This window comes from Antedon mediterranea, chromosome 9, assembly GCF_964355755.1.
Source record: "Antedon mediterranea chromosome 9, ecAntMedi1.1, whole genome shotgun sequence".
In the NCBI taxonomy this organism is placed as follows: domain Eukaryota; kingdom Metazoa; phylum Echinodermata; class Crinoidea; order Comatulida; family Antedonidae; genus Antedon; species Antedon mediterranea.
Window position 1 is genome coordinate 24,725,563 of NC_092678.1, and position 25,823 is coordinate 24,751,385.

General features: G+C 34.2%; 1 protein-coding gene across 1 annotated transcript; it reads right to left on the reverse strand.

Annotated features, from left to right (window-relative positions):
* Window positions 1-161: 161 nt before the first annotated feature.
* On the reverse strand, window positions 162-25,324 carry LOC140059491 (regulator of nonsense transcripts 2-like). Its single transcript, XM_072105418.1, has 34 exons — window positions 25,285-25,324; window positions 23,691-24,869; window positions 23,470-23,541; window positions 23,266-23,350; window positions 22,998-23,074; window positions 22,510-22,758; window positions 22,123-22,170; window positions 21,635-21,804; window positions 21,076-21,250; window positions 20,883-20,975; window positions 18,678-18,717; window positions 18,377-18,531; window positions 18,197-18,272; window positions 17,751-17,846; window positions 17,516-17,631; window positions 17,237-17,322; window positions 17,018-17,126; window positions 16,692-16,749; window positions 16,521-16,576; window positions 16,314-16,430; window positions 16,100-16,201; window positions 15,771-15,896; window positions 15,440-15,601; window positions 15,025-15,163; window positions 14,472-14,608; window positions 14,033-14,219; window positions 13,631-13,717; window positions 13,414-13,538; window positions 13,253-13,315; window positions 12,846-12,941; window positions 12,254-12,493; window positions 11,842-11,920; window positions 2,375-2,504; window positions 162-1,441 (listed from the first exon to the last, which is right to left on the reverse strand). The coding sequence occupies exons 2-34, from the start codon at window positions 24,792-24,794 to the stop codon at window positions 1,432-1,434; spliced, it is 4,665 nt and encodes a 1,554-aa protein (XP_071961519.1). The 5' UTR covers window positions 24,795-24,869; window positions 25,285-25,324; the 3' UTR covers window positions 162-1,431.
* Between the last annotated feature and the right edge of the window lie 499 nt (window positions 25,325-25,823).

Genomic DNA, 25,823 nt, shown 5'->3' on the forward strand with positions numbered 1-25,823 from the left:
GGATGGGTGTAAGTATAGGCCGAATAAATACACAGTTAATGAATGTTAACTAATGCACAAAAAAAATCTAATTATTATAACTTAAAATGTAAATACAGTATATATGTTTTTGTTAACTATTTCTGAAAGACTATTATGTATTGTTATTGTTCTCAATTGGAATGCTCCTAGATTTGCTCCTGGGGTACGCAAAAGGTAAGTTCATCTTTTTAATAAAACGAACGGAAAAATCTTATTGCAGGTAAGTTTTATCTATTAGGGGACCCCTCAGGATGTAAATCCCATTTTGGGAACTTAGAGGGCTATTCCTGGTACATTGCAAAATTAATGGTTATTTTTATCTGTATTTGCTAACTTTGTATGGTATAAAAATCAATGAAATCAAATGTCTGAGCACAAAGAATATGCAAATAGAATATGACAATTGGACAACAAATAAACCATGACTTCGATCAAATGTTTTCTGGAAATTATCAGATTTTCAGATTTATTGACAGGCAACAGTATACTAAAATAAGAAACAGCGCGAGACAGTATTAAATCCTCCACAACTCCCACTAGAAAGAATAATTAAAAGATCCTATATAATATTATGCATGTTCAGGTTCACATTCATTTGTACCCTTTTTCTTATTTCTTATACGTATATATATATATATATACTTTTTTTTTATTCAAAAAGAATGAATTATTTTTCATACTGCAAAATCAAAATGTTTTAATCGATAAATAAAATGTAAAAATATGATGGTAATCTGGTACATAAACTTGGCAGCAACGCCATACAGCAGGACTCTGTGTATTTATTACGATTGGTTGTCAGAAGTATTAAAAAATAGATAATTCTACCTCCAGTTGAAGTCACATCTGCTATTGTCTAGCCTTTAAATATTGAATACACCTTTTGTATGACATATCCAAGATATTAAGTGGGTTCTTAGTGACACATGCTTAAGGCTAAAACTGTTACTTCCTTTACTACAGACGACAGCAGTAAACTTAACCATCAATAGTCATGCAAACCGATTTCTTTATTGACAAATATTACAAACATAAATTTTTTTTATTTGGTCGATGTTAAAATTGGAACTCAATTGTAAAACGACACGGACTGTCACATTAAACAACACACATTGTAGTGTGATACTTTGTCATTTTGGATCTTATAAAAATATTTCTTAAGTTGGTTCTTAACATTTTTTTTTCAATCCCTTCATTTAAACTATTTTCAACTCTTTTCTCTCACGTTGCTGCTAATCTACCAAACTTCTGGTTTCATGCCGAACAACGCCCTCTGTAGACACATGGAGCTACTACGACGACGTTCATATGGCTGCATTTTGAACCAAAGAACTTGCATCAAGTGAACATGCATGGTTCCTAGCATGTACTGTATCTTTATCATATTCCTCCATAGTGCAGTATTCCACACTACCATTTCCTATAAGAATAAAATTGATTTCTTTTTTTATTTCAACAATATTTTAAGAGATTGATCCATTCAGCCGAAGTTGATCATTAGGAACCCTCACAAACATAAAATATGACAAGACATAAACATGTAAAAAATTAAATAATGAACAAAATAATTAGAATCTAATGAGAAATCAATTAAAACAATGAATTAAATTGAATAATTAAATTAATTAAAATTAAATTAATAATTAAATTGGCCATAAATAAATGAGTTAAAACCTTCATAATATATGTTTTCATTTACAGTAATGTGCAATGGCATTCATTAAGCATAGGATATATTTAAAAATATTAGCTAGATGAACTACAATGATGAATATCGTTCTATAACATAATCTTAAAAATCTATTTTTAAAAAATCTATTAAAAAAAATGAATGTGATATGTAGCTATCAAGCTGAGATGAATAAAGCCACATGACACTCTGCCAAGAAAACATCAGGATACATGACCATATTTTAAATTAAATCTTAAAATATAATTAAGGGAGGATGAAAGATAGACTTATACTAAACGTTAGGACAACAATGTTAAATTAGAGATTTTGTTGAGTCACATGCAATGATGTTGAAATAAAAATGAAACGTTTAAGATGATCAAATTAATGAGAGAGAAGAGAATAGAGATTGTTTTGATCAAGATAACATTGATGACGATGATGATGATGATGATGATGATAGCTCCGGCTGTATCTTGGCTAACTTTTGTATTGATTGTTTGATACAATAAAGAGGAATTATTGTCAGATAATTATGACAGATTATAAAATTAATGATGATGTCATTATTGTCAGATAAATATGACGGATTTTAAAAATACTGATGATGATGATCTACATGTATTTTTTATTTTTCCTTTGAATAAATACTAATATTTCTAAACAAAATTGTGACTTTACCGATTGCCAGTTGAGTTGAATATTTGGTCCGAGTCAGGAGCGCCCTTTGGATGATAAAACCTTGGCTTCCTGTCTCTTGTTGGCGTAGCAACCGCTACTGTTGAAAGCCTTGTTATCTGCGACATTGTCTCTGTAAAAGTTAAATTAATATTTTACGTCAGAATAACCTTTATTGCAACAAAACATTTTCTGCTTATGAACTAATGAAGCCATAGGTCCATACAGCGATGAACATTTAATAGAAAAACTGGAAAAAGTAATGAAAGTGATCTCATAATAGAAGCTTGTTAATTTAGGTTTTTACTGTAATACAAATCAGTTAACACACCCCAGCTTGAATACAGCCTTTCATTACAAACTAAATAGTTTATTTATTCAACATAAACCACAGTAACACCTGTAGTCATTGATGTATGCCCAGCAGGGAACCCTCATCACACCTACCAGCATTTGTCATATCACTGTAAAATACACCAACAAAAAAAAAAGTCTAATTCCAAACCTATTACACCTATGTGTTGATTAAGAACCTGTTTAAACGTAATTATTCTTATTTATAGACGGGGTGCCATATACAGATAAAGTAATTGATGTCAATTTGTATTTTGTACTGTACTTTGGCGCCCCATACTAACCAAAACACTAAAATGGAGAAAGTACTTTTTTGGTAAGGCAATTAGTGTGGTTTACTCTTAAAACACCATGCAGATACAAATATCTGAAAATACTTTGTTACTAGGAAATTAATTTGAGTATATTTGTTTAGACTAGTAAAGCCACAAACCAACCCTGTGAATCATAAGAACAGATTGATGAGGGTACTTTCAATTTAACAATTGATTTCTCTCTAAAGCTCTGTCTACACTATCAAACTATTTTGACAAAAAAAAGTGTGATGTGCCCAAATATAATAAACTCAAAACATAACAGAAAATATAAATCTTTTTAAAAACAACTTTTTATTTCATAGTAAAATTTCAATGTAGACTAAATAAAAATAGGCAAAATATAGGATCAAAAGACAAGCTGGAGAAATCAATCAATCGTTCAATTTATATAGCGCCATTCCAAGTTTATCAAGAAGAAAAATTCAGATATTTTCAATTTGCTTAAAAAAAAAACTGGTACAGCGACCAACCTGATAAGTAGGTCTACAAGAAAGGTACAAAATGACTACGACATTGAAATTGATATTAAAGTTATCACACCTGTTTGTTTGGCGAATACACTATCAATATTTTACCTGTTAGTCTACTTTTTATAGAGACCCCACATGGCCTTATAAGAGGTATATTGTGGGTAAAACATACTAATAAATAGGCTATTACCTGTCAGGTAAAATTATAGTAAAATACAGACTGTTAGATACTACTGTAACCTTTAAACCGATGACATCTTTTTTTTTAAAAGGTTACAGTATATGTTACCACACTACATTGTCCTATTCAGTGTATTGATTTGATATTAATAGGCCTGCTGGTTATTTACTACTGCTCATATAAAACCAGTCTATGAGTTAAGATTTACACAACTGTTCTATTTTTTTAAATTATAAGATTTTGAAAATGATAAGCGTGTGAAAATATAATTTACTAAAAAATCTTTCTTTAATAAAATTAAACAATATTTTGAATTGAGACAATATAGAATCAATCACCTGTCAGAATACACATCAAATATTTGGATTTATTATTATTTAATTATACTATCTTGAAATATTGCTTCTTCTTGATGATATAAAACACATGGATGTTGAAATCCCTTGATAAATTTAACTTTATCATTTTTTTTTATAAATTAAATGTTAACTTTTTTTTATAAATAGATTGCTTAGTGTCAATACAATTATCCAAGTATGTGATTGATTATTCTTTCTCTTTTTTAAACATTACTAATTTGCATATGACCCTGTTAGGCGTGTCCACTGACTAGTGGTTGGCCTTGTTTGTTTCATGAAAAAGTGTCCCTTTGAAAGTTGTTGGCAGTGTGTTAAAACATTATATCCCCACTCCTTAGCTCCACTCGGAAAATGTCCTTTTAAAGTGTGTCCAAAGAATTTAGAAATGAATTCATAATGTTATTTACGGCATTTGGTAGGAAGAAATGGAAAACTCAACTAATACCAACTACACCTACAGTATTCTATTCATTGAACAACAAGAACATTGCAGCATAATAAATCACTCCACCCATAGAGTATAAAATCTCTACTATGCTCCACCAGACAACAATGCATAGTAAATGCTTATCTAACAGCTATGACTAATTCATATTGTCTAATAGGTAGGCCCCTATGACTAATATATTAATGTAATACCAAGATATGATACAATTCATACAAACCTCCATCTGACAAGCTGAACCAACCAATCAGAAAGATAAACATTGTTGCAAATTGTGGTTATTGAAAAGACAGTAGGGGTGATTATAGCGCTATCCACACACACAAACCATGTCATTCTGCACTAAGGTATAGCAATTAAAGGTCTTAATGAGGTGCTTTACTGATGTACTCAAGTTGCAGCAACAAGGTGAATGACCAGTACTGTGGTCAAGTTACTACATTATTTGATATACTTTAACATTAATGTTGTAAATGAAAGAAAAAGTCTAGAAAATATATTCAATTAGTACATAACGTTTTTTTTTACAAATTTTCTAAAAGCAGTTTTCAACTTGTTTGCCAACATTGTTATACTGTACTTAAGGTACTGTACTTATGTATTGCACTTAAATTAAGCATTACATATTAAGCATTAAGCATTACATACCACTACACTATCACTCATCAAATGTTCTTTTTAATTGCACCTGGCATTATAAATTGAGCTTCACAATCTGCAATTATTATTCAATCATGTTGAACACAGTCTCTGTTAGCAAACACAAAGAAAATCATTTTCTGGTTCGTGAAAAACCACATTTGTAAAAAAGAATCTATCCATGTTAAACCACAAAAAGAAATTAAGCAGCAAGTTTAAATACAGTTAACAACTGTTGAAATGACAGAACTTCGGCAACAAGAAAGGGTTGCAAGAGATTGACAGACAGTTGCGGTAGAACAAGGAAGGGTTGCAGAAGGTTACAGACAATATCGGTAAACTTCTATGGGAATATTCAGGTAGATTCTGGGTGTGAAATGACATGGATCAGGAGGTAGAAACAAACAGGGATGGTTTTCAAAAGGTCGCCTATCAAGAGAGTAATAAAACAGTTTACTACCCCAAACAAGGGTGCCAGTGTGATGCATATGTACTTTTTTAAAGGTTCTTTTAGCAGGATTCAACTCCAGGGTTTTATTTATTTTTTTCTTTGTGCCCCTATATCTTTGCAGAACCTTAATTTATGGGGACCCTGCCAACATATTTTATCAAATTTAATATTGATGAGATAGCAGGCATAGGGTGATGTGTCAAAAGCCAAACCCATTCAGACTTGCAGATCAACACCCTGTAAATCAAGTGTACAAGGTGTATAGCACATAGAAGGAGTGGTGGACAAGTAAAAAGTACCAGTAAAGGCTAAATAATGTGAATCAAGTGTACAAGGTGAACAGCACATAGAAGGAGTGGTGGACAAGTAAAAAGTACCAGTAAAGGCTAAATAATGTGAAAACTAATTTTGTTTGTATATTTCTATGACCCTTAAAAGCTCTGTCAAAAAATGGACATGATGATGTAATATCAATACCATATTAGGGAATATCACTACCCTATTTGGGCAAATCATAATTTTTTTTTAGTCAAATGGCTAATAAGAAGAAATTAAATCTTAAATGGTCATAGAGTAATTAACTCCAGATGGTACAAGAACATACTATGTTCAGTTTTAATGTTCTAACAACATAGATCCTGCCGACATTCAAAACACATTTAATCTAACTGTATTCTGAACCTCAAGAGAAGTAAAACTGCTAAAATCGTTGTGTCCATCAAAATCAAGAGAACACACAGGGGGGTAAATCAAATCACCACGGGGCAACAAAGTGTAAAAATAATGGAGGAAACGGGAAATACTTAATTATAACAAAACAAGAAAATTAAAAGAGAAAGTGAAAATAACATAATAAAAGTGATCAAAGAGATGAGAAGATTTAAGCAGCAGTAAACTTTAAGTTATTCAACTTTGTATTATTGTGCCTTATGATGTTGAATGATGAGTAAAATCATTCCTGAGGCGCTGTCTGGTGACGACTTTCTTGAAGAGAATAACTTGTCATTAACTAGTAGTAGCAACCCATGCATATTTTCATGGAATTTCAGAACAAGTAGTACAATTCTATGCACAATTAACAGGTTTTTTTTATTTTGTTTTTTATATTCATGTAAACACTTTACCCTTGGAATGGTGACACAACTGTGGTATGGTCAAACACACACAAAAAAAACCAAAAACAAATAAATTAAACTACAGTAAATAAAAATGGCTATAGAGTAAAATGAAGTGCTTAAATGAGGTAAGGTGTTCCCCCTCTGTCTGAATTCATCTATGACCTGTATACAACTCTATGAAATGAGTATTTGATTGATTGGGAAGGAAATCAAATCTGTACTTTGCCTTGGTATTATGATTTCACTGACCAGGGACCACCATTAACATCAGAAAGATCATTTCATTAGCAATAGATTGAAACAACATTGGCAGGTTGAGGTGAGCTCTGTGGTATTAAAGCTACATTTCTATATGTCATAAATTTGTAGTTGATCTGGTAGACACGTCTTCTCCAATTATTAAATATATATTCTACATGACAGTGTTTGAAATATCTGTTCTCCTGGACAGCTAATAAAAGTCACCAATCACACAGCAGTCACCAAAGACCTATCTATCACCAATAGTTAGCTTTATTAGGGTCAGAGTGTACAAAGGCCAGGTATTGGTAATATGGTGTATAAATTTTAACAGCTTTCTGACCACAGTAAACTAAAATCATTGAATAGGACATAACATAAGTTATTAGAGGCATTCCTCCTAAAAAGGAGCCCTAAATTTAAAGATCTTAAATTACAGTTATTTTGAGGTAAAGATCTGTCTACTCTATCAAACTAGTTTTTGACAAAAAAAGTGTGATGTGCCTAAATATGGTATTGGTAGTGATATACCCAAATATGGTAGTGATATGACATCGTCTTGTCCATATGGGTACATCACATAGATTTTGATAGTGTAGACAGGGCCTAACATTTATCTTTCCAATTTTTGATCAAGTGAATAAAGATTAAAATGACATTAAAATGGCATATTCAATAACAAAACATTATTTTTTCAGGGGGAAATTTATCTCTTGGTAAAAGTGATATCAAATTTATTTTTCTGGAGAATCTCTAAGTACCATCAAGGGTCCACTTCCTTTAAGTAAGACAGTTACTTATTATTAGTCATTTTGTAAAAAGTGGTAACTAGCAAGTTCAAGGTTTTGCCGTTTTAGATTTTACATCGTTGTTGCTCTCGTGTGATTAAAACTTTAAAGCACACATCAAGAAAGTCAGGCACCTTAAAGGAAGCTACTATAAATGTCTGTTAGTCACCAGAAAAAAAAAGTTAAGTTCAGTGGTAAGATTTGAACTAAGACATCCGACACCATGTTAACCACAACAATGATTGCTATGCTGGTACAGTATGTACAATTGAACAACAATAATTGCTATGCTAGTACAGTACTGTACAATTGAACAACAATGATTGCTATGCTAGTACAGTACTGTACAATTGAACAACAATGATTGCTATGCTAGTACAGTACTGTACAATTGAACAACAATGATTGCTATGCTAGTACAGTACTGTACAATTGAACAACAATGATTGCTATGCTAGTACAGTACTGTACAATTGAACAACAATGATTGCTATGCTAGTACAGTACTGTACAATTGAACAACAATGATTGCTATGCTAGTACAGTATGTACAATGATTGCTATGCTAGTACAGTACTGTACAATGATTGCTATGCTAGTACAGTACTGTACAATTGAACAACAATGATTGCTATGCTGGTACAGTACTGTACAATGATTGCTATGCTGGTACAGTACTGTACAATGATTGCTATGCTGGTACAGTACTGTACAATGATTGCTATGCTGGTACAGTACTGTACAATGATTGCTATGCTGGTACAGTACTGTACAATGATTGCTATGCTGGTACAGTACTGTACAATGATTGCTATGCTAGTACAGTACTGTACAATGATTGCTATGCTAGTACAGTACTGTACAATGATTGCTATGCTAGTACAGTACTGTACAATGATTGCTATGCTGGTACAGTACTGTACAATGATTGCTATGCTGGTACAGTACTGTACAATGATTGCTATGCTAGTACAGTACTGTACAATGATTGCTATGCTAGTACAGTACTGTACAATGATTGCTATGCTGGTACAGTACTGTACAATGATTGCTATGCTGGTACAGTACTGTACAATGATTGCTATGCTAGTACAGTACTGTACAATGATTGCTATGCTAGTACAGTACTGTACAATGATTGCTATGCTAGTACAGTACTGTACAATGATTGCTATGCTAGTACAGTACTGTACAATGATTGCTATGCTGGTACAGTACTGTACAATGATTGCTATGCTGGTACAGTACTGTACAATGATTGCTATGCTGGTACAGTACTGTACAATGATTGCTATGCTAGTACAGTACTGTACAATGATTGCTATGCTAGTACAGTACTGTACAATGATTGCTATGCTAGTACAGTACTGTACAATGATTGCTATGCTAGTACAGTACTGTACAATGATTGCTATGCTGGTACAGTACTGTACAATGATTGCTATGCTGGTACAGTACTGTACAATGATTGCTATGCTGGTACAGTACTGTACAATGATTGCTATGCTGGTACAGTACTGTACAATGATTGCTATGCTGGTACAGTACTGTACAATGATTGCTATGCTGGTACAGTACTGTACAATGATTGCTATGCTAGTACAGTACTGTACAATGATTGCTATGCTGGTACAGTACTGTACAATGATTGCTATGCTGGTACAGTACTGTACAATGATTGCTATGCTGGTACAGTACTGTACAATGATTGCTATGCTGGTACAGTACTGTACAATGATTGCTATGCTGGTACAGTACTGTACAATGATTGCTATGCTAGTACAGTACTGTACAATGATTGCTATGCTGGTACAGTACTGTACAATGATTGCTATGCTGGTACAGTACTGTACAATGATTGCTATGCTGGTACAGTACTGTACAATGATTGCTATGCTGGTACAGTACTGTACAATGATTGCTATGCTGGTACAGTACTGTACAATGATTGCTATGCTGGTACAGTACTGTACAATGATTGCTATGCTGGTACAGTACTGTACAATGATTGCTATGCTAGTACAGTACTGTACAATGATTGCTATGCGGTACAGTACTGTACAATGATTGCTATGCTGGTACAGTACTGTACAATGATTGCTATGCTGGTACAGTACTGTACAATGATTGCTATGCTGGTACAGTACTGTACAATGATTGCTATGCTAGTACAGTACTGTACAATGATTGCTATGCTGGTACAGTACTGTACAATGATTGCTATGCTGGTACAGTACTGTACAATGATTGCTATGCTGGTACAGTACTGTACAATGATTGCTATGCTAGTACAGTACTGTACAATGATTGCTATGCTGGTACAGTACTGTACAATGATTGCTATGCTGGTACAGTACTGTACAATGATTGCTATGCTGGTACAGTACTGTACAATGATTGCTATGCTGGTACAGTACTGTACAATGATTGCTATGCTAGTACAGTACTGTACAATGATTGCTATGCTGGTACAGTACTGTACAATGATTGCTATGCTGGTACAGTACTGTACAATGATTGCTATGCTGGTACAGTACTGTACAATGATTGCTATGCTGGTACAGTACTGTACAATGATTGCTATGCTGGTACAGTACTGTACAATGATTGCTATGCTGGTACAGTACTGTACAATGATTGCTATGCTGGTACAGTACTGTACAATGATTGCTATGCTAGTACAGTACTGTACAATGATTGCTATGCTGGTACAGTACTGTACAATGATTGCTATGCTGGTACAGTACTGTACAATGATTGCTATGCTAGTACAGTACTGTACAATGATTGCTATGCTAGTACAGTACTGTACAATGATTGCTATGCTGGTACAGTACTGTACAATGATTGCTATGCTAGTACAGTACTGTACAATGATTGCTATGCTAGTACAGTACTGTACAATGATTGCTATGCTAGTACAGTACTGTACAATGATTGCTATGCTAGTACAGTACTGTACAATGATTGCTATGCTAGTACAGTACTGTACAATGATTGCTATGCTAGTACAGTACTGTACAATTGAACTGAGAACTGTGCAAAAAAGGGCTAGCATGTTGACTGCTAATATATCATCCAAGGACTGGAATTTGATTTGAACCAGGAACTTCAATAAAAGGCCAGCACGTTAACTGCTAATAGTTTACTACCATTTCACCCAAGGACTGTGGAAGTGGATTTGAACTGTGCAATAAAAGGCCATTATGTTAACTACTAATATATCATCCATGAACTTGAATTGGATTTAAACTAGGCCAGCATGTTAGCTGATACTAGTTCACATCCATTCCATCCAAGGACCAGAATTGGATTTGAACTAGGAACTTCAATAAAAGACCAGAATGTTAACTACTAATAGTTCACTTCCATTTCACCCAAGGACTTTGGAAGTGAATTTTAACTGTGGACAGCATTTTAACTGTCTGCTAATATATTATCGAAGGACCGAAATTGGATTTGAACCAGGAACTTAAATAAAAGACAAGCATGTTTACTGCCAATCTAAGTTTTCCACAGAGATAAAAATAGCAACAGTAGATATGCCCTTTATAGCATAATTGAGATTGACATGTTATGACAACTTCAGCATCTGCAGTGCAGTAGTTGGTCATGCTTGAATGAACTCATATGCCCTTGGGTTTATAGTATTGCTGGAACAAAAGAACACGCTGGAGATTCTAGTCTTTCCAATCACCAAAAGATTTAATGCCCTACTTTTCTGAAAACATTTTTCATACACTGGGACTGTAGCAATAATTTTAAAATATATTTTCGTAACAGTACAATCTTCAATGAGTTTATTTTCCAGCATAATTTTTGTGCGCCGCTCCTTTAGGCAGTTATATTGAAGAGGACGGAAGCATTAGGAGACACAGTTAACATACAGTAGCTTATAATTTACTACAGCTGGAAAAATGGGTATTTCGAAACTCGGACTGGGCACACACCTCAAAGCATGTCTGGGAAAAGAGTCTAGTGAAAACATTTGCTGATAAATATTGAGATGCATGTAGAGATACATGTAGACGGTAGTTATCGTCAGATGAGCGGCGTTTTTGTAAGAAATATTTCTTGTTTAGAAATGTAATATGAGGTTGTACATTACCTTGGTATTCCTCCTCTTCTTGTCGTTCAGTTATATCAAGTGTTATTTGTTTTACTCGCTGTTTTTCTGCAAGTTCAGCCTAAAATAATAATGATAAGAAATAAACGACTCCTGGTAAATCAAACTTAAACATCGATTTCATTCTTTGTTTAAAAAAAATGTCATATGCATCCAACAGCAAGAAACTCGCCAATTACAGTTACTATAATTTATCGTGATTATAAATATAAGTATTATTTGACGCTTAGAAAGTGGATTAGAAAGAGTTGCGAGTTATTTTAAAGAATTCTATAATTATAGAAAGTTAAATCCATTTCTGATATTGAATGGAACGGTGTGCATACACAGTCAACTACCATCCTAAACAAAACCTTACTACTAGTGATTGAATGAATGAAAGTGTTCCACCAACCTGTTCTCTATTCTTTAAATTAGCCACAAGGTGTGATGTAAGAGGAACCTCAAAGCCTTTGAACTGTTGTTTATTTCCTTTACGAACCACAAGTGTAAAGTTGATCATATCGGTCTTGTCTGGTTCTTCGTCTTCCAACTGGTCTTCCTGGAGAAACGTGAAACTCTTTGGGTTGCGTTTCATGTGCATAGGTACGCTTACGTCAAACTGGGGTACTTTAATTACTTCGTTATTGCGGTGCTGTCAAACAGATTACAAACAAATTAAGACATAGCGTGTTATAATCAACTTTATCAATAAAATAATATTTTATAGCCTTTATCGTTTCAAACTAACTAATTAAATTTCTGTATATTGCTAGGCTGTTTGGAAATAATGTTCTGTGTTTAATAAAACATTAGGATAAATAAGGATACTGCTGTCAACACTATCAAACTTTATGCGACAAAAAATGTGATGTGCCCATGGACACGATGAAGTCATATCACAACCATATTTGGGCATATCACTATCATGTTTGGGCAAATCATACTTCTTTTGTCAAACTAGTTTGATAGTGTAGACAGAGCTTAAGAAGGAAAGATCTTCATACCTGGTTTGTTTCTGCCATCATTTTATCAAATGCTGATGTGAAATCTTCATCCTCCTGACAGTTGATAACCCTTGACCTCTTGTTTAATAATGTGACCTACAAATAATGTTTATAATGTTTATAATCTAGTCATTGTAATGTAGGGATGAAACTAGTTAAAGGAGCAAGATAGAGAGTAACATTTTAAAGGATTTATTGCTTTTTGGTATTATATATTATTGTAATTATTTGAATAGCTCTGTAAGTACAATATTGTTCTGATCTTTGATCAAACTTAAAGCCTTGGCTTAATGCATGCTCCTCACACAATTATATTTATTAATTTATGTTCTGTATATTGTATTGTGTGAAACAATAAACTTGAACTTGAAAAGTTCATATTGTATATATTATTCTCAATTACTTACACTATCATCATCTTCATCTTCACCGGCTGAGTCCAGCGTAATATCAGTGTCATCATAATCAACCTAAAAACAAACAAAATTGGAAAATTTAAGAACCTTTATTCAATCAATAACATATGATAAAAAGAAAACACTTCGAAATGGGTTACAAAAATACTAACCCCAGTTTCAGGCTGATGCTGTGATAAACTTTGACCTTGACTTCCGCCTGTACTTGCTCGGTCCATGCGGTCTGAGAAGTCAATGTCAGAATCGTCATCATCATCTTCAACAAGTGTGTTGGATCCTGTGAGTGAAAAGAAACGGGAAATATATTTTGGTAAGAATATGTATGAAGTAATCAAATAAAATTTTATCATAATAGATATAAAAACTTACCTGATGGATCAGTTTCACGACTTTCTAAAATTGGTGCCAAGCCTTGTCCAGGTTGATAACTAGCAGTAGCAACAGTACTTACTGGTGCTGAAAAAAGATTAAAATATCAAATAAAGATTTTACAGGTTTAAACCATGGAAATATAACATTTTTATTTTCATAATTGTATACCTCCATCATCATGGATTACTATAAAATGTAGCCGCTGAACGTCGTCGTTTTTGGATACTTAGTCTCAGACACGTAGCCGCTGAACGTCGTCGTTTTTGGATACTTAGTCTCAGACACGTAGCCGCTGAACGTCGTCGTTTTTGGATACTTAGTCTCAGACACGTAGCCGCTGAACGTCGTCGTTTTTGGATACTTAGTCTCAGACTAAAAACCTAAGCACAGCTTTCTTACCCAATTTCTGTACATATTCATTCTGTAGTGCTAGGACCTCATCACTTGCCTCCTCTAACGTGGCAGCCATTTTCATTTTAGGCCTCAGTGCTTCTAGGGTGTCTGACAACATATTATCAACATCCATTGGAAAGGGCCTTGTATCAGCATCCCAAATAGCAAGACTCTTCTTATACAAAATATATTGCTGAATAAATAAAAGCAGTAGTTTGTTATTCATGTATGTTTCTTCGAGCTGAAAAAAAATTGCGGCCTAATAGGACAGTTTCTGTCTATTGATAATATCAATATTATTGGATAATTCTTTTTAAATTTCTCTCTGGCAAATTTCATGGTTTAACATGTTACAGACACAAATACTTCACTTAATAACATTAAAAATCCATTTTGTCTGATTTTTAGTAAATAAAATTGTAAAAGTTTCTGTAATTAGTTTTACCTGAAAATAGACAAGAAAGCAGTCTAGCTTCTTTTTGGTGCTACCACGGTCAAAGAACTGACCACAAGTGTCCAGTAGTGTGCATACAAGCCGGATACGAAACAAATGCTCTGGCGGGTCGAATGGTGTTGGAGTTCCTATAAAAAAATAAATGAATAAGTAAATTATTGGCACTGTGGCTTTTGGTTTAAATTGGTAATTTGTCAGTAAATACTTTAATAGCAATGTGGGTTATAAGGTGTGGGTGAATTATCTGGCTGTAATTTGATAGTAAATACTTTAATAGCAATGTGGGTTATAAGGTGTGGGTGAATTATCTGGCTGTAATTTGTAATAAATAAAATAAAATAGAGACTATTGGCACTGTGGCTAAGTATCTGATTCTGGGTTCAAATCGGTCCTTAGTCAGTAACTACTTTAATTTTAATATGTGACTTTTTTTTAAAAACATTTTTTATACTGGGAGCCTGTTCAGAAGTAAACTACTGTTATGCCACAGTGCCCAGAATAAGTGGGGTAAGTAGTGTGGCTGAATAAAAATGTTAATACCAACCATCAAGAGATATTCCAAACTTAATAAGTGTGTAGAGAGTCTTGAAGATGACAGCTGACTCCACCATTCTGTAGTTGTACAATTCACCAAGGTATTTCAGCATACTTACACGTCGTTGGTTGAACTCAGCAAGGTTGATCTAAATCAAAATACATAGAACATTTTAAAAAATTGGGATTAGAAAGGGATTTGAACCTAAAACATTATGGTTTAGTGAAACAAGCACAACCTAATTTACAGACAATTCCTATTAAATTGCTGTGATAGTTCTTATCAATACAATTATAATACAGTAACTGGTTAATTGGTTGTTTTGAGATGTTTTTTTTTTAATTGTGAGACAACTTGATTTAAATCTTTATGATAATTAACAATCGATGGGTTAAAGCATTTACTAAAATCAAAATATAATTACCTCCATTCCGAGTCGGATATCTTCCATAACATTATCAACTACCATTATACCAGCATCATCATGGTATGCAACAAGACCAGCAACTAAGTTAGCTAAGCAATGGATATTGCTGTACTTAACATTCCAAACCAATGCTAGACACTTGGTAGTGTATGCATGGATCTAAAAAAGTAAATAGTATATCATTAATCTAGTGAGAAAAAAACTTGAATTTTTAAGTCTGTACATTGGTTTACAAAGGAACATGTTTAGTTTAAAACTCCCTCCTGTATATGCAAATGTTAACATCACAGATTCAATTGACCCTCCTGTGTACGTAAATGTTTATTACCTCTGGATCAGACCATGGTAACTTGCGAATTTGTCTCAAAGTCTTCTCAACCGTTAATTTAGTTAGATCTTTAAACAACAACTTTCTGATATACTGATGCATCGGAGGACGGATTTTTATTTCAGCCTGCAAAATAAAAAACAAAATACTTTATTATTAATTTTGCATATAACATCGGAGGATTTGAGCAAGAATTAGAAAGAAAATAGTTTATGACTAAAAGCACAATGAAATGTCTAGAATGTTAAGGTCTGGTTGTGGGAATGTTTTCTATAAAATTTCATTCAAGAATTTTAGTATTTTTGAAATGAAAATTGCATAATATCTACCTTCTGTGTGTCTGGAGGGTTACAAAAGAAGAAAGCATTTTCAACCATAGTTGAATACCGATCACTCAAGTGTAGTCGCGTCTTCTTCCGCATCATTTGCTCCTACCAAAAAATAGTATTAAATATAAAAATTTGGAATAGATGGATGGAAATTCAACCAATGATGAAAAAACAACTTAAAAATGGACTAGAATGTGTTTAGAATATTACTTACCAGCAATGCATTAGTACGAACATAAGAGTCGGCTGAGCGATACAGAAAACGACCACAAACTTCCAGCAAGGCACAGGTCATGTCAATATTATGATGCCGAAAATCTGACAGTAATATCTGTATGAAAAGAATTGTTTTATTAAAGAGTTTTTGTTTTAATGATTTTCAATTGTAAAATCTGAAAAAATTGGAACACGCTTCAGTTACCTTAAGACACTGTAGGGTATCTGCCTTTGGGCACATCTTAAACTTGGTCAATTCACCTAATTAACAAAAACAAGACATTTTAGAATAAATATGCTGGTGCAGGTCACATTAAACCAATCAATAAATCTAAACAAAACATTATCTATATGTTCTTAAAAGTATTGTACTTACCTAAGAAACGAACAGTTTTAATCTTGGATTCAATGTTAATCTGATCTTTCTTTTTAACCTGTTAAAATGAAAAACTGAAATTTACTCTCTGGTATTTTAAAGTAATAAATAATGTTAACTAAAAAGAGTAATTGAACACTAAACAATTTTATAACTCTATTCTACAAAGAACCTAAAGTCAAAATATAGTCATGTCTCAAGACGATTCCATGGTCAATTTCTTTATCAATATTTTCAATCATGAACATTATTTGATCAAACTTCAACGATGATTCAGAAAATGTTAATTAATGTTGTTTGGTTAAGGAAAAAAAAGTAATATTTACATGGTACTTAAAGTCTCCTTTAAGTCTGTCAACTAAGTCAGTTGCAACATCCGGCATACAGGGAAAGAGAGTGGCAACTAACCGGGAATAAAACGACAACAGATCAAGCCTGTAACAAAAGCATATATTAGGAATTATGAAATTTCTACAATCGATGTCACACCAAGGTCAAGACAGATATTATTTGAAAAAAGACGAATATATTTTGGCATTCTTTACCTTGTTCTAGGAACACTGAATAAGGTCTTCACTAATTTCTTTCTGTTTGATTTTGTGTTATAAGTCATCACAAATTCTACAGCCGCCTAAATGTAAATAAAGATATTGAAAAATATAATTGCAGTAGTGGACACCAATTTACTGTGTCTAACCAGGTCTCTGCGATATGCAGATCAGTTAACTGCAATCTTTGGTCTTAAGCTCTGTCTACACTATCAAACTAGTTTAACAAAAAAGGTGTGATGTGCCCAGATAAAAAGGTTCAAAAGTTAAACGTACAGAGTCAATGAATTCCCTGTTGACACACGTGTGCAGTCTTTGTAAGAAGCTGTCCAATTGCATCTTCATGTTAACATTTATCGTTGTCACTTCTTCTTCTTCAGGCTCAACAGGTTCTAAAATTTACAGCAAAGTGTTCCAATTAAACCAATTACAATCAAATTCTAGTACATTATAAATTTACTTCAATTATTCTTTCCCAATTGTCAGGAAAAGTGTAAACAGGGGGATTTACCTTCAACTTCAACCTCAAGATTGTCCACTAATTCATTGGTCTCTTCTATTGTTTCATCCTTCCCTTCATTCACTAATTCTTCTTCTGGCAATTCAACTAAAAGACATTGGGAATGAGATGAATAGAAGAATGCCTATACTAATAGATAAACTATTAAGCTGTCTACACTATCAAACTAGTTTGACAAAAAAAGTGTGATGTGCCCAAATATGGTAATGATATGCCCAACTATGGTAGTGATATGCCCAACTATGGTAGTGATATGCCCAACTATGGTAGTGATATGCCCAACTATGGTAGTGATATGCCCAACTATGGTAGTGATATGCCCAACTATGGTAGTGATATGCCCAAATATGATAGTGATATGACATCATTTTGTTGTCACATAAAGTTTGATAGTGTAGACAGCGCTTTATGATGGTTAAGATTTAAATCTATTTTACCTGATTCAACCTTATCAATTTCTTCTTCGTTCTGATCTCCTGGGGCAACCTGTTTCGAATTGTCCTTAAAAAGTATCTGGAAAAAAAAGAGAAATGTCTCGTTTTAGTAATGCCTTTGAAATAGAGCATGTATGGTTACAATGGTAAATGTTATTTTTGCGTCTCTACGAGTGTACTTACTGCAGGAACGATAGTTCGAAGGTCAGTCAAGTTTTCATGGAATGTTCTCGTCTCCTCATCTTCCCACAACGATGTCTCAAAATCAAATTCTCCGTTGGATCTCATTCCACCAAGCATACCAATTAAATCATTTTCTCGTTCTTCTCTCAATTTTTCTGAAATAAAAACATTTAAAACATAATGTAACTTAAATTTCCCTGCGTGGGTATGGTGCATGTTTTCTGGATGGTACTGTAACTTAAGCTACATTTAGGCTTAAACAACCATTTATCATATTCAAACTAAAATAAAAATTAATTACCATCTTCTGGAAGGTCAGGCATCTCCAGGTCAAGCAGATCCTAAAATATAAAAACAAATATAACTGTAATACTGTAGAACTGTCTTAACACTGGACATCCATGAGCTGGCATAATATAACTGATACACTAGAACTCTCCACTGGACATCCATGGGCTGGCATAATATAACTGATACACTAGAACTCTCCACTGGACATCCATGGGCTGGCATAATATAACTGATACACTAGAACTCTCTTAACACTGGACATCCATGGGCTGGCATAATATAACTGATACACTAGAACTCTCCACTGGACATCCATGAGCTGGCATAATATAACTGATACACTAGAACTCTCCACTGGACATCCATGGGCTGGCATAATATAACTGATACACTAGAACTCTCCACTGGACATCCATGAGCTGGCATAATATAACCGATACACTAGAACTCTCCACTGGACATCCATGAGCTGGCATAATATAACTGATACACTAGAACTCTCCACTGGACATCCATGGGCTGGCATAATATAACTGATACACTAGAACTCTCCACTGGACATCCATGGGCTGGCATAATATAACTGATACACTAGAACTCTCCACTGGACATCCATGAGCTGGCATAATATAACTGATACACTAGAACTCTCCACTGGACATCCATGAGCTGGCATAATATAACTGATACACTAGAACTCTCCACTGGACATCCATGGGCTGGCATAATATAACTGATACACTAGAACTCTCCACTGGACATCCATGGGCTGGCATAATATAACTGATACACTAGAACTCTCCACTGGACATCCATGAGCTGGCATAATATAACTGATACACTAGAACTCTCCACTGGACATCCATGAGCTGGCATAATATAACTGATACACTAGAACTCTCCACTGGACATCCATGGGCTGGCATAACATAACTGATACACTAGAACTCTCCACTGGACATCCATGGGCTGGCATAATATAACTGATACACTAGAACTCTCCACTGGACATCCATGAGCTGGCATAAAATAACTGATACACTAGAACTCTCCACTGGACATCCATGAGCTGGCATAATAATATAACTGATACACTAGAACTCTCCACTGGACATCCATGGGCTGGCATAATATAACTGATACACTAGAACTCTCCACTGGACATCCATGGGCTGGCATAATATAACTGATACACTAGAACTCTCCACTGGACATCCATGAGCTGGCATAATATAACTGATACACTAGAACTCTCCACTGGACATCCATGGGCTGGCATAATATAACTGATACACTAGAACTCTCCACTGGACATCCATGGGCTGGCCTAATATAACTGATACACTAGAACTCTCTTAACACTGGACATCCATGGGCTGGCATAATATAACTGATACACTAGAACTCTCCACTGGACATCCATGAGCTGGCATAATATAACTGATACACTAGAACTCTCCACTGGACATCCATGGGCTGGCATAATATAACTGATACACTAGAACTCTCCACTGGACATCCATGGGCTGGCATAATATAACTGATACACTAGAACTCTCCACTGGACATCCATGAGCTGGCATAATATAACTGATACACTAGAACTCTCCACTGGACATCCATGAGCTGGCATAATATAACTGTTACACTAGAACTCTCCTAACACTGGACATCCATGAGCTGGCATAATATAACTGATACACTAGAACTCTCCACTGGACATCCATGAGCTGGCATAATATAACTGATACACTAGAACTCTCCACTGGACATCCATGGGCTGGCCTAATATAACTGATACACTAGAACTCTCTTAACACTGGACATCCATGAGCTGGCATAATATAACTGATACACTAGAACTCTCTTAACACTGGACATCCATGAGCTGGCATAATATAACTGATACACTAGAACTCTCTTAACACTGGACATCCATGAGCTGGCATAATATAACTGTTACACTAGAACTCTCTTAACACTGGACATCCATGAGCTGGCCTAATACGTCTAGTTTTCCAGAAATTCTGGTATTCTGAATGTGTGTTTCTAATGGTAAAACGTATTTGGGAACTTTGGACCTCAAGAAAAGTCTGGTTTTGAGTTGGGCGAGTCAACTGTATTTACCATACAGTAAAGTGTCCTAATACAAACAACCCTTGAATAAATATAAATTATTACAGGACTCTATGCGATGTTAATGTTGAATACATACCGAGAGATTAGTTGTATTAACCAACAGTTTCTGATAAATCACTTGAGCCTCTTCTAAGTTTTTCCTTCTTTCCTCACTAAGCTCACCCTTAGTCTGAAATCAAGTATAGGTGTAGGTAGGTGAACTATGCATAGGTCAAAGATCGTTGTATATTCAAAGCTCCCTCTTAGTGCAGTTTGTGATGACTTCTTACCTGTAATATTTTTCTATTCTGCTTTTCCCTATTCTGTAAATCCTTATGTTGTCTAACTAGGTGCTTAGCTAGTATAGTATAGTGGTCTTTTAACAAATTACGATATAAAGATTGCACCTGACTTGAAAACACTTCACTCGTTGGTAATTTTAAACCAAACTTCTCCACTAACATTCTGCAATTGGAAAAGAATACAAAATTATACTAACTTATTTGTTACAAAACTGAGAAGTGACTGTAGTTGATTGGCTGAAATTATGCATGCAAAATGTACATGAGAATCAAAGTACAGTAATACATATCTCATATATTCAAACACATTTTCATGGACATGATGATGTCATACTACTACTATATTTGGCACATCCCATTTTTTTATCACATAAATTTGCAACTATAGACAGAGCTTTAGCTTATAATATTACCTATACTAGATTTGAGTATATGTTGTAAATGTTTACACATATAAGTTGACATAGATTTAGACTGTGGAATTACAGTGTTATTTAAATAAAGCTTAATAAACATGATAATATTACTCTATAGAGTTGTGTCAAACCTGTTTTTCCTTGGTACTAATCCAGCATAGTCCTCACCACAGTGTTTTACAAAGCTGATGATGATTGAGATATGCGCATGATTTTCACGATCTGATTTCAAGATTGATGAAAGTAAAATGTTTAGGACCGGTAAGCCTTCCTTGTCTGTGAATATTCCATGCACAATTAACTAAAATAAAGAAGACAAAGTTAAGAAATGTGCAATTTACCTTATTTGGGATGATTATGGTTTAATAATGTAGTGTACTGAACTGAAATGCTTTATTTCTTCACTATCATAATAAATTAACAATAGAAATTCATCTTAAAGATTGGAAAATATTATTACGATAAAAACATATAAGTATATAATATAAAACAAAAATTCATATACAGAGTACACACGCAATGTTGCACAAAAAGCGGTAGGGAGGTTTCAAGTTGTAATATAGTGGATTTAAGACATTAACAATTTTGGAGAGAATTAAAAAGACTTAATTGTTATTACCTCAGACAGTAGACGAATCTCAACTCGTACTTTGCTGTCAAAAATAACCTAAAAAATATAAGAATATGTTTATTTACCAAAAAAGATTATTGTAGTAAGCAAGGCATTTTTCATTGTTCGAGACACATTCAGTTAAATTTAATTTATTCCGGATTTTACAATACAAACAAAACAACACATATGCTAGACTCAGGGGACTCCAACAGTGAACTTAACCACTTTTGATGGGACATCCCAGCCAGCAGTGACATTAGGTTTGATTCTCCAACAAATATATTACAACATGTTTTACTTTTAGAAAGCGTAACAGTTATAATTAGAGTAGAATTTTTTAACTTGGAAATTAAATAACAATACACATGTTAAAGATTGTTTAATGATACGTACCGGCTGGGAATCTTTTTCCTCTTTCTTTGGTGTCTGCGGCAAATTCTTCTGGAAGTTTTGAAGAAGCTGCGGTGCGAAATCTGCAAAGCGTTGATGAAGCGTTGACGAGATGCTAATTGCTAACGGAACGTCGGACATCTTAAGTTTAGCTTCATAGATGGCGCTTGCGACCTCGCCAATGTACTTGGTCAAATTTAATCCTTTCAGTTCATTCACTAAAGAATCACGATTCTGATCTCCCATCATTTTCTATCAAATATAATTGTTTAATATTTTAAAGTGAAGTGGAACGTACTTAAGAATTTTGCTTTAGTTCTTCTTCTTTTCCTATCTTTATATCTGAAGTTGTACTAAACTAAACCAATATGAAGTAAGAACTAAGATCCCAATGACAGGAACTAAGCATTTAATACAGATGTAAGGGTACACAATGAGAATGTATTCTTATTATATACTGCCATGGACGATTGTAAAAAAATAGATCTTACAAGCTTTTTAATAAAAGCAGTGTTCTTCTTGAGACTTGAGTCCAATTTATGGAACACATCTTCATCCGGTCGACCACCTGGAAAATAAATCAGTATTTCAAGAATTCAGTAAGAGTTAAATATAGTATACATAGATAATGATAATAATTTTTAGCTTCAATGAAAACATGATACAGTATGTATTTTGTCAGGATTGATCACTGCCAGCTAACAGAGTAGTAAATGTACCAACAATCAAAGCTTACTGCAGTAATCAGTTGACACCTACCTGCTGCCTTTAAGTTTTCTTCTCTCATTTTCATTTTATTTCTAATCCTCTCTTTTACTTCGGTTTCAATTTCTTTAGCTTGTTTCTAACATGAGAAAACCAAACATATTGTTGACTGTATAAGACCTAATTATAAAGTTTTCCATCTAATAATGTAAACACATATTATGCAACATAAACTGCTTCTCCCTCCTAAGAACTTACCTGTTCTTCTTCTTCTCTTATTCTGGCATCTTCTTCTTCTTTCTTTTTTGCATCTACAGCTGCTTCCTTTTCCTACAAAAATAATCAAATTAGACTGTAAATTACATCAAATACACTTGTGCATAATTTTATCTATATTTATTTATTCAAATTCTAATCAGAAATTTAAGAAACCAACTCAACAAACTGAAATTAATTTAAAATTGGATGCTACAACTTACTTTAATTTCTTCTATTGGTGGAGGTTTGGTTTGGCTGGCAATCTTGTCAATTGGTTCATTCTTGTCCTTGTTTCCTTCTTTTCTTCCTACCACCTTAGTATCTGATTTGTTAGATGTTTTCTTTGTTTGTTTAATATCACTTTTCTTTTTCTCATTCTCCTCTTTCGTAGCAACATCTCGTTTTCTGTTATCACTTCTTCTGTTTTCTTTACTGAATACTTCGGTCTTCTTTCCGGTATCTTTTGCGAGATCTCTTGAAGGACTTTTATCCTTTCTTCCAAAATGTTTAGTCTTATATTCTGGCTTGCTAGCTAAGCCGGCTTTATCGGCATCTTCCTTAGCTCGTCCTTTATCGGCATCTTCCTTAGCTCGTCCTTTATCGGCATCTTCCTTAGCTCGTCCTTTATCGTCATCATTACGAGTGCCGCGACTCCCCCGTGCAGGCCTCTCAGATCTTTGAGCTGAATAGCTTTTAGGGCTTTTTCCCTTGGTGTCTTTACCGAGTGAAGCTTTGATTTCACTAACAGGTTGAGTAACTGGTAAATTCCTAGGAACTATGACTGTTTTCACTGGTTCTATAACTGTGGTCTGGTTCTGCCGAAACTTAGCATTGTTGTTTGCGTTCAGTGTATCTGGTGAATTGGAAGGTACTGGTGAGGGTTCATCACTAAATTCTGATGGGCTGATAGGTGTTGCACTCTTTAGTGGAATATACACTTCTGCACCACCCGCTTCACACAAGCCAGAAGATACATTGTCATCTATTGTTTTCTCGTCTGCTGTTACAGCCTCATGTTGTTCTCCTACATCATTGGTACTTTTAATGTCTTTGTCAATGACATCATTTACAACATTTTTTGGAGTACTGTTTGCGCTACATTCTACGTCAGAATCTTTGACATGAGTCAGAATTGTTGGGTCTTTTGTCATCACAGTTTTATCTTCATTTTTACTTCCATCATCTACAAGCTCTGTCATGTTTTCGGTCATCTGCACTTCTTCTTCATTTTCTTTTTGATCTAGACCTCTACAAGGTTTTTCACTTTCGTGCTCAACAACTAGGCCCAAGTCATCTTCAACCTTTTCTTTTTCATTCTTATCCATGTTTCAGTACATTTTTCCTTTTTCATTCATTAAAAATCTTTCACTTTACACAGTTCTTTCTCTTTTTTTGTCATTCTGTAATTCAAAAATTGTCAAGAAAACTTTAACAAAATAATGATTTATAAACCCCTGGTGGGCCAAAAAGGAAGATCTATGATGTAGGCCAAGACCACTCCGACCTACAGGCCTAGACTGTAGAGTTCTTCCTGTCCGGCCCTAGGCCTAGCTAGAGAGGGCTATACCCCTGTCTATTGGTGGAGGGAGAGAGGCCAGCAACAGGCTACTCCTCCTTTTACTTGTTGTTGTAACCGTCCTAGACTGAGGCTAGCTAGGTAGGCCTACTATTATAGCTAGGAAATATAGGCCTACTAACTAGGGCCTACTAGGACTTAGGTTGGAGAGGGCCAGCCTGGTACATGTAAATATTAACATGCTCTAGGCCCAGGCCTAGCCATAGTAGGAAATGTAACTCTTATTTATGCTTTCTTACCAGAAACAACTTAAAATCAGTTATTTATAATTTATAAATAAATATTATTGTTAAACTTTTCATTCGTCACTCCACCACAAAACATCACTTATCACAGAGGGCGGTATTCAATATTGGAATATTAAACCGAATACTGTTAGTATTTTGACAGTTTTTAACATTAAACATTTATAAAACGTACAATTGAATATCACAATAAAATCAAATTAAATGTTAGCATGTACCTGATAACATTTTATATCATAAATACCTACCGGGCGATACTGGACGTAAATTAATATGATCCTAACCTGTTCACGCGTCAGTAGTCACAATATAAATAAAAAAGAGCGCCATTAACGTCAATATTTTGACAGCTAAGTTCCGACAAAAATTCATTTTTGGAAGATGTCCTGCATTTTATTTTTAATAAAATTAGTACAAAAACTCATAAACTTATTAATAACCAAAAGAACCCTTTTTTAAAACAAAAACAAACAAGAAAATGATAACACGTATTGCGCCTGCGCAACTTCGACAAAAATCGGATCGGATACTAA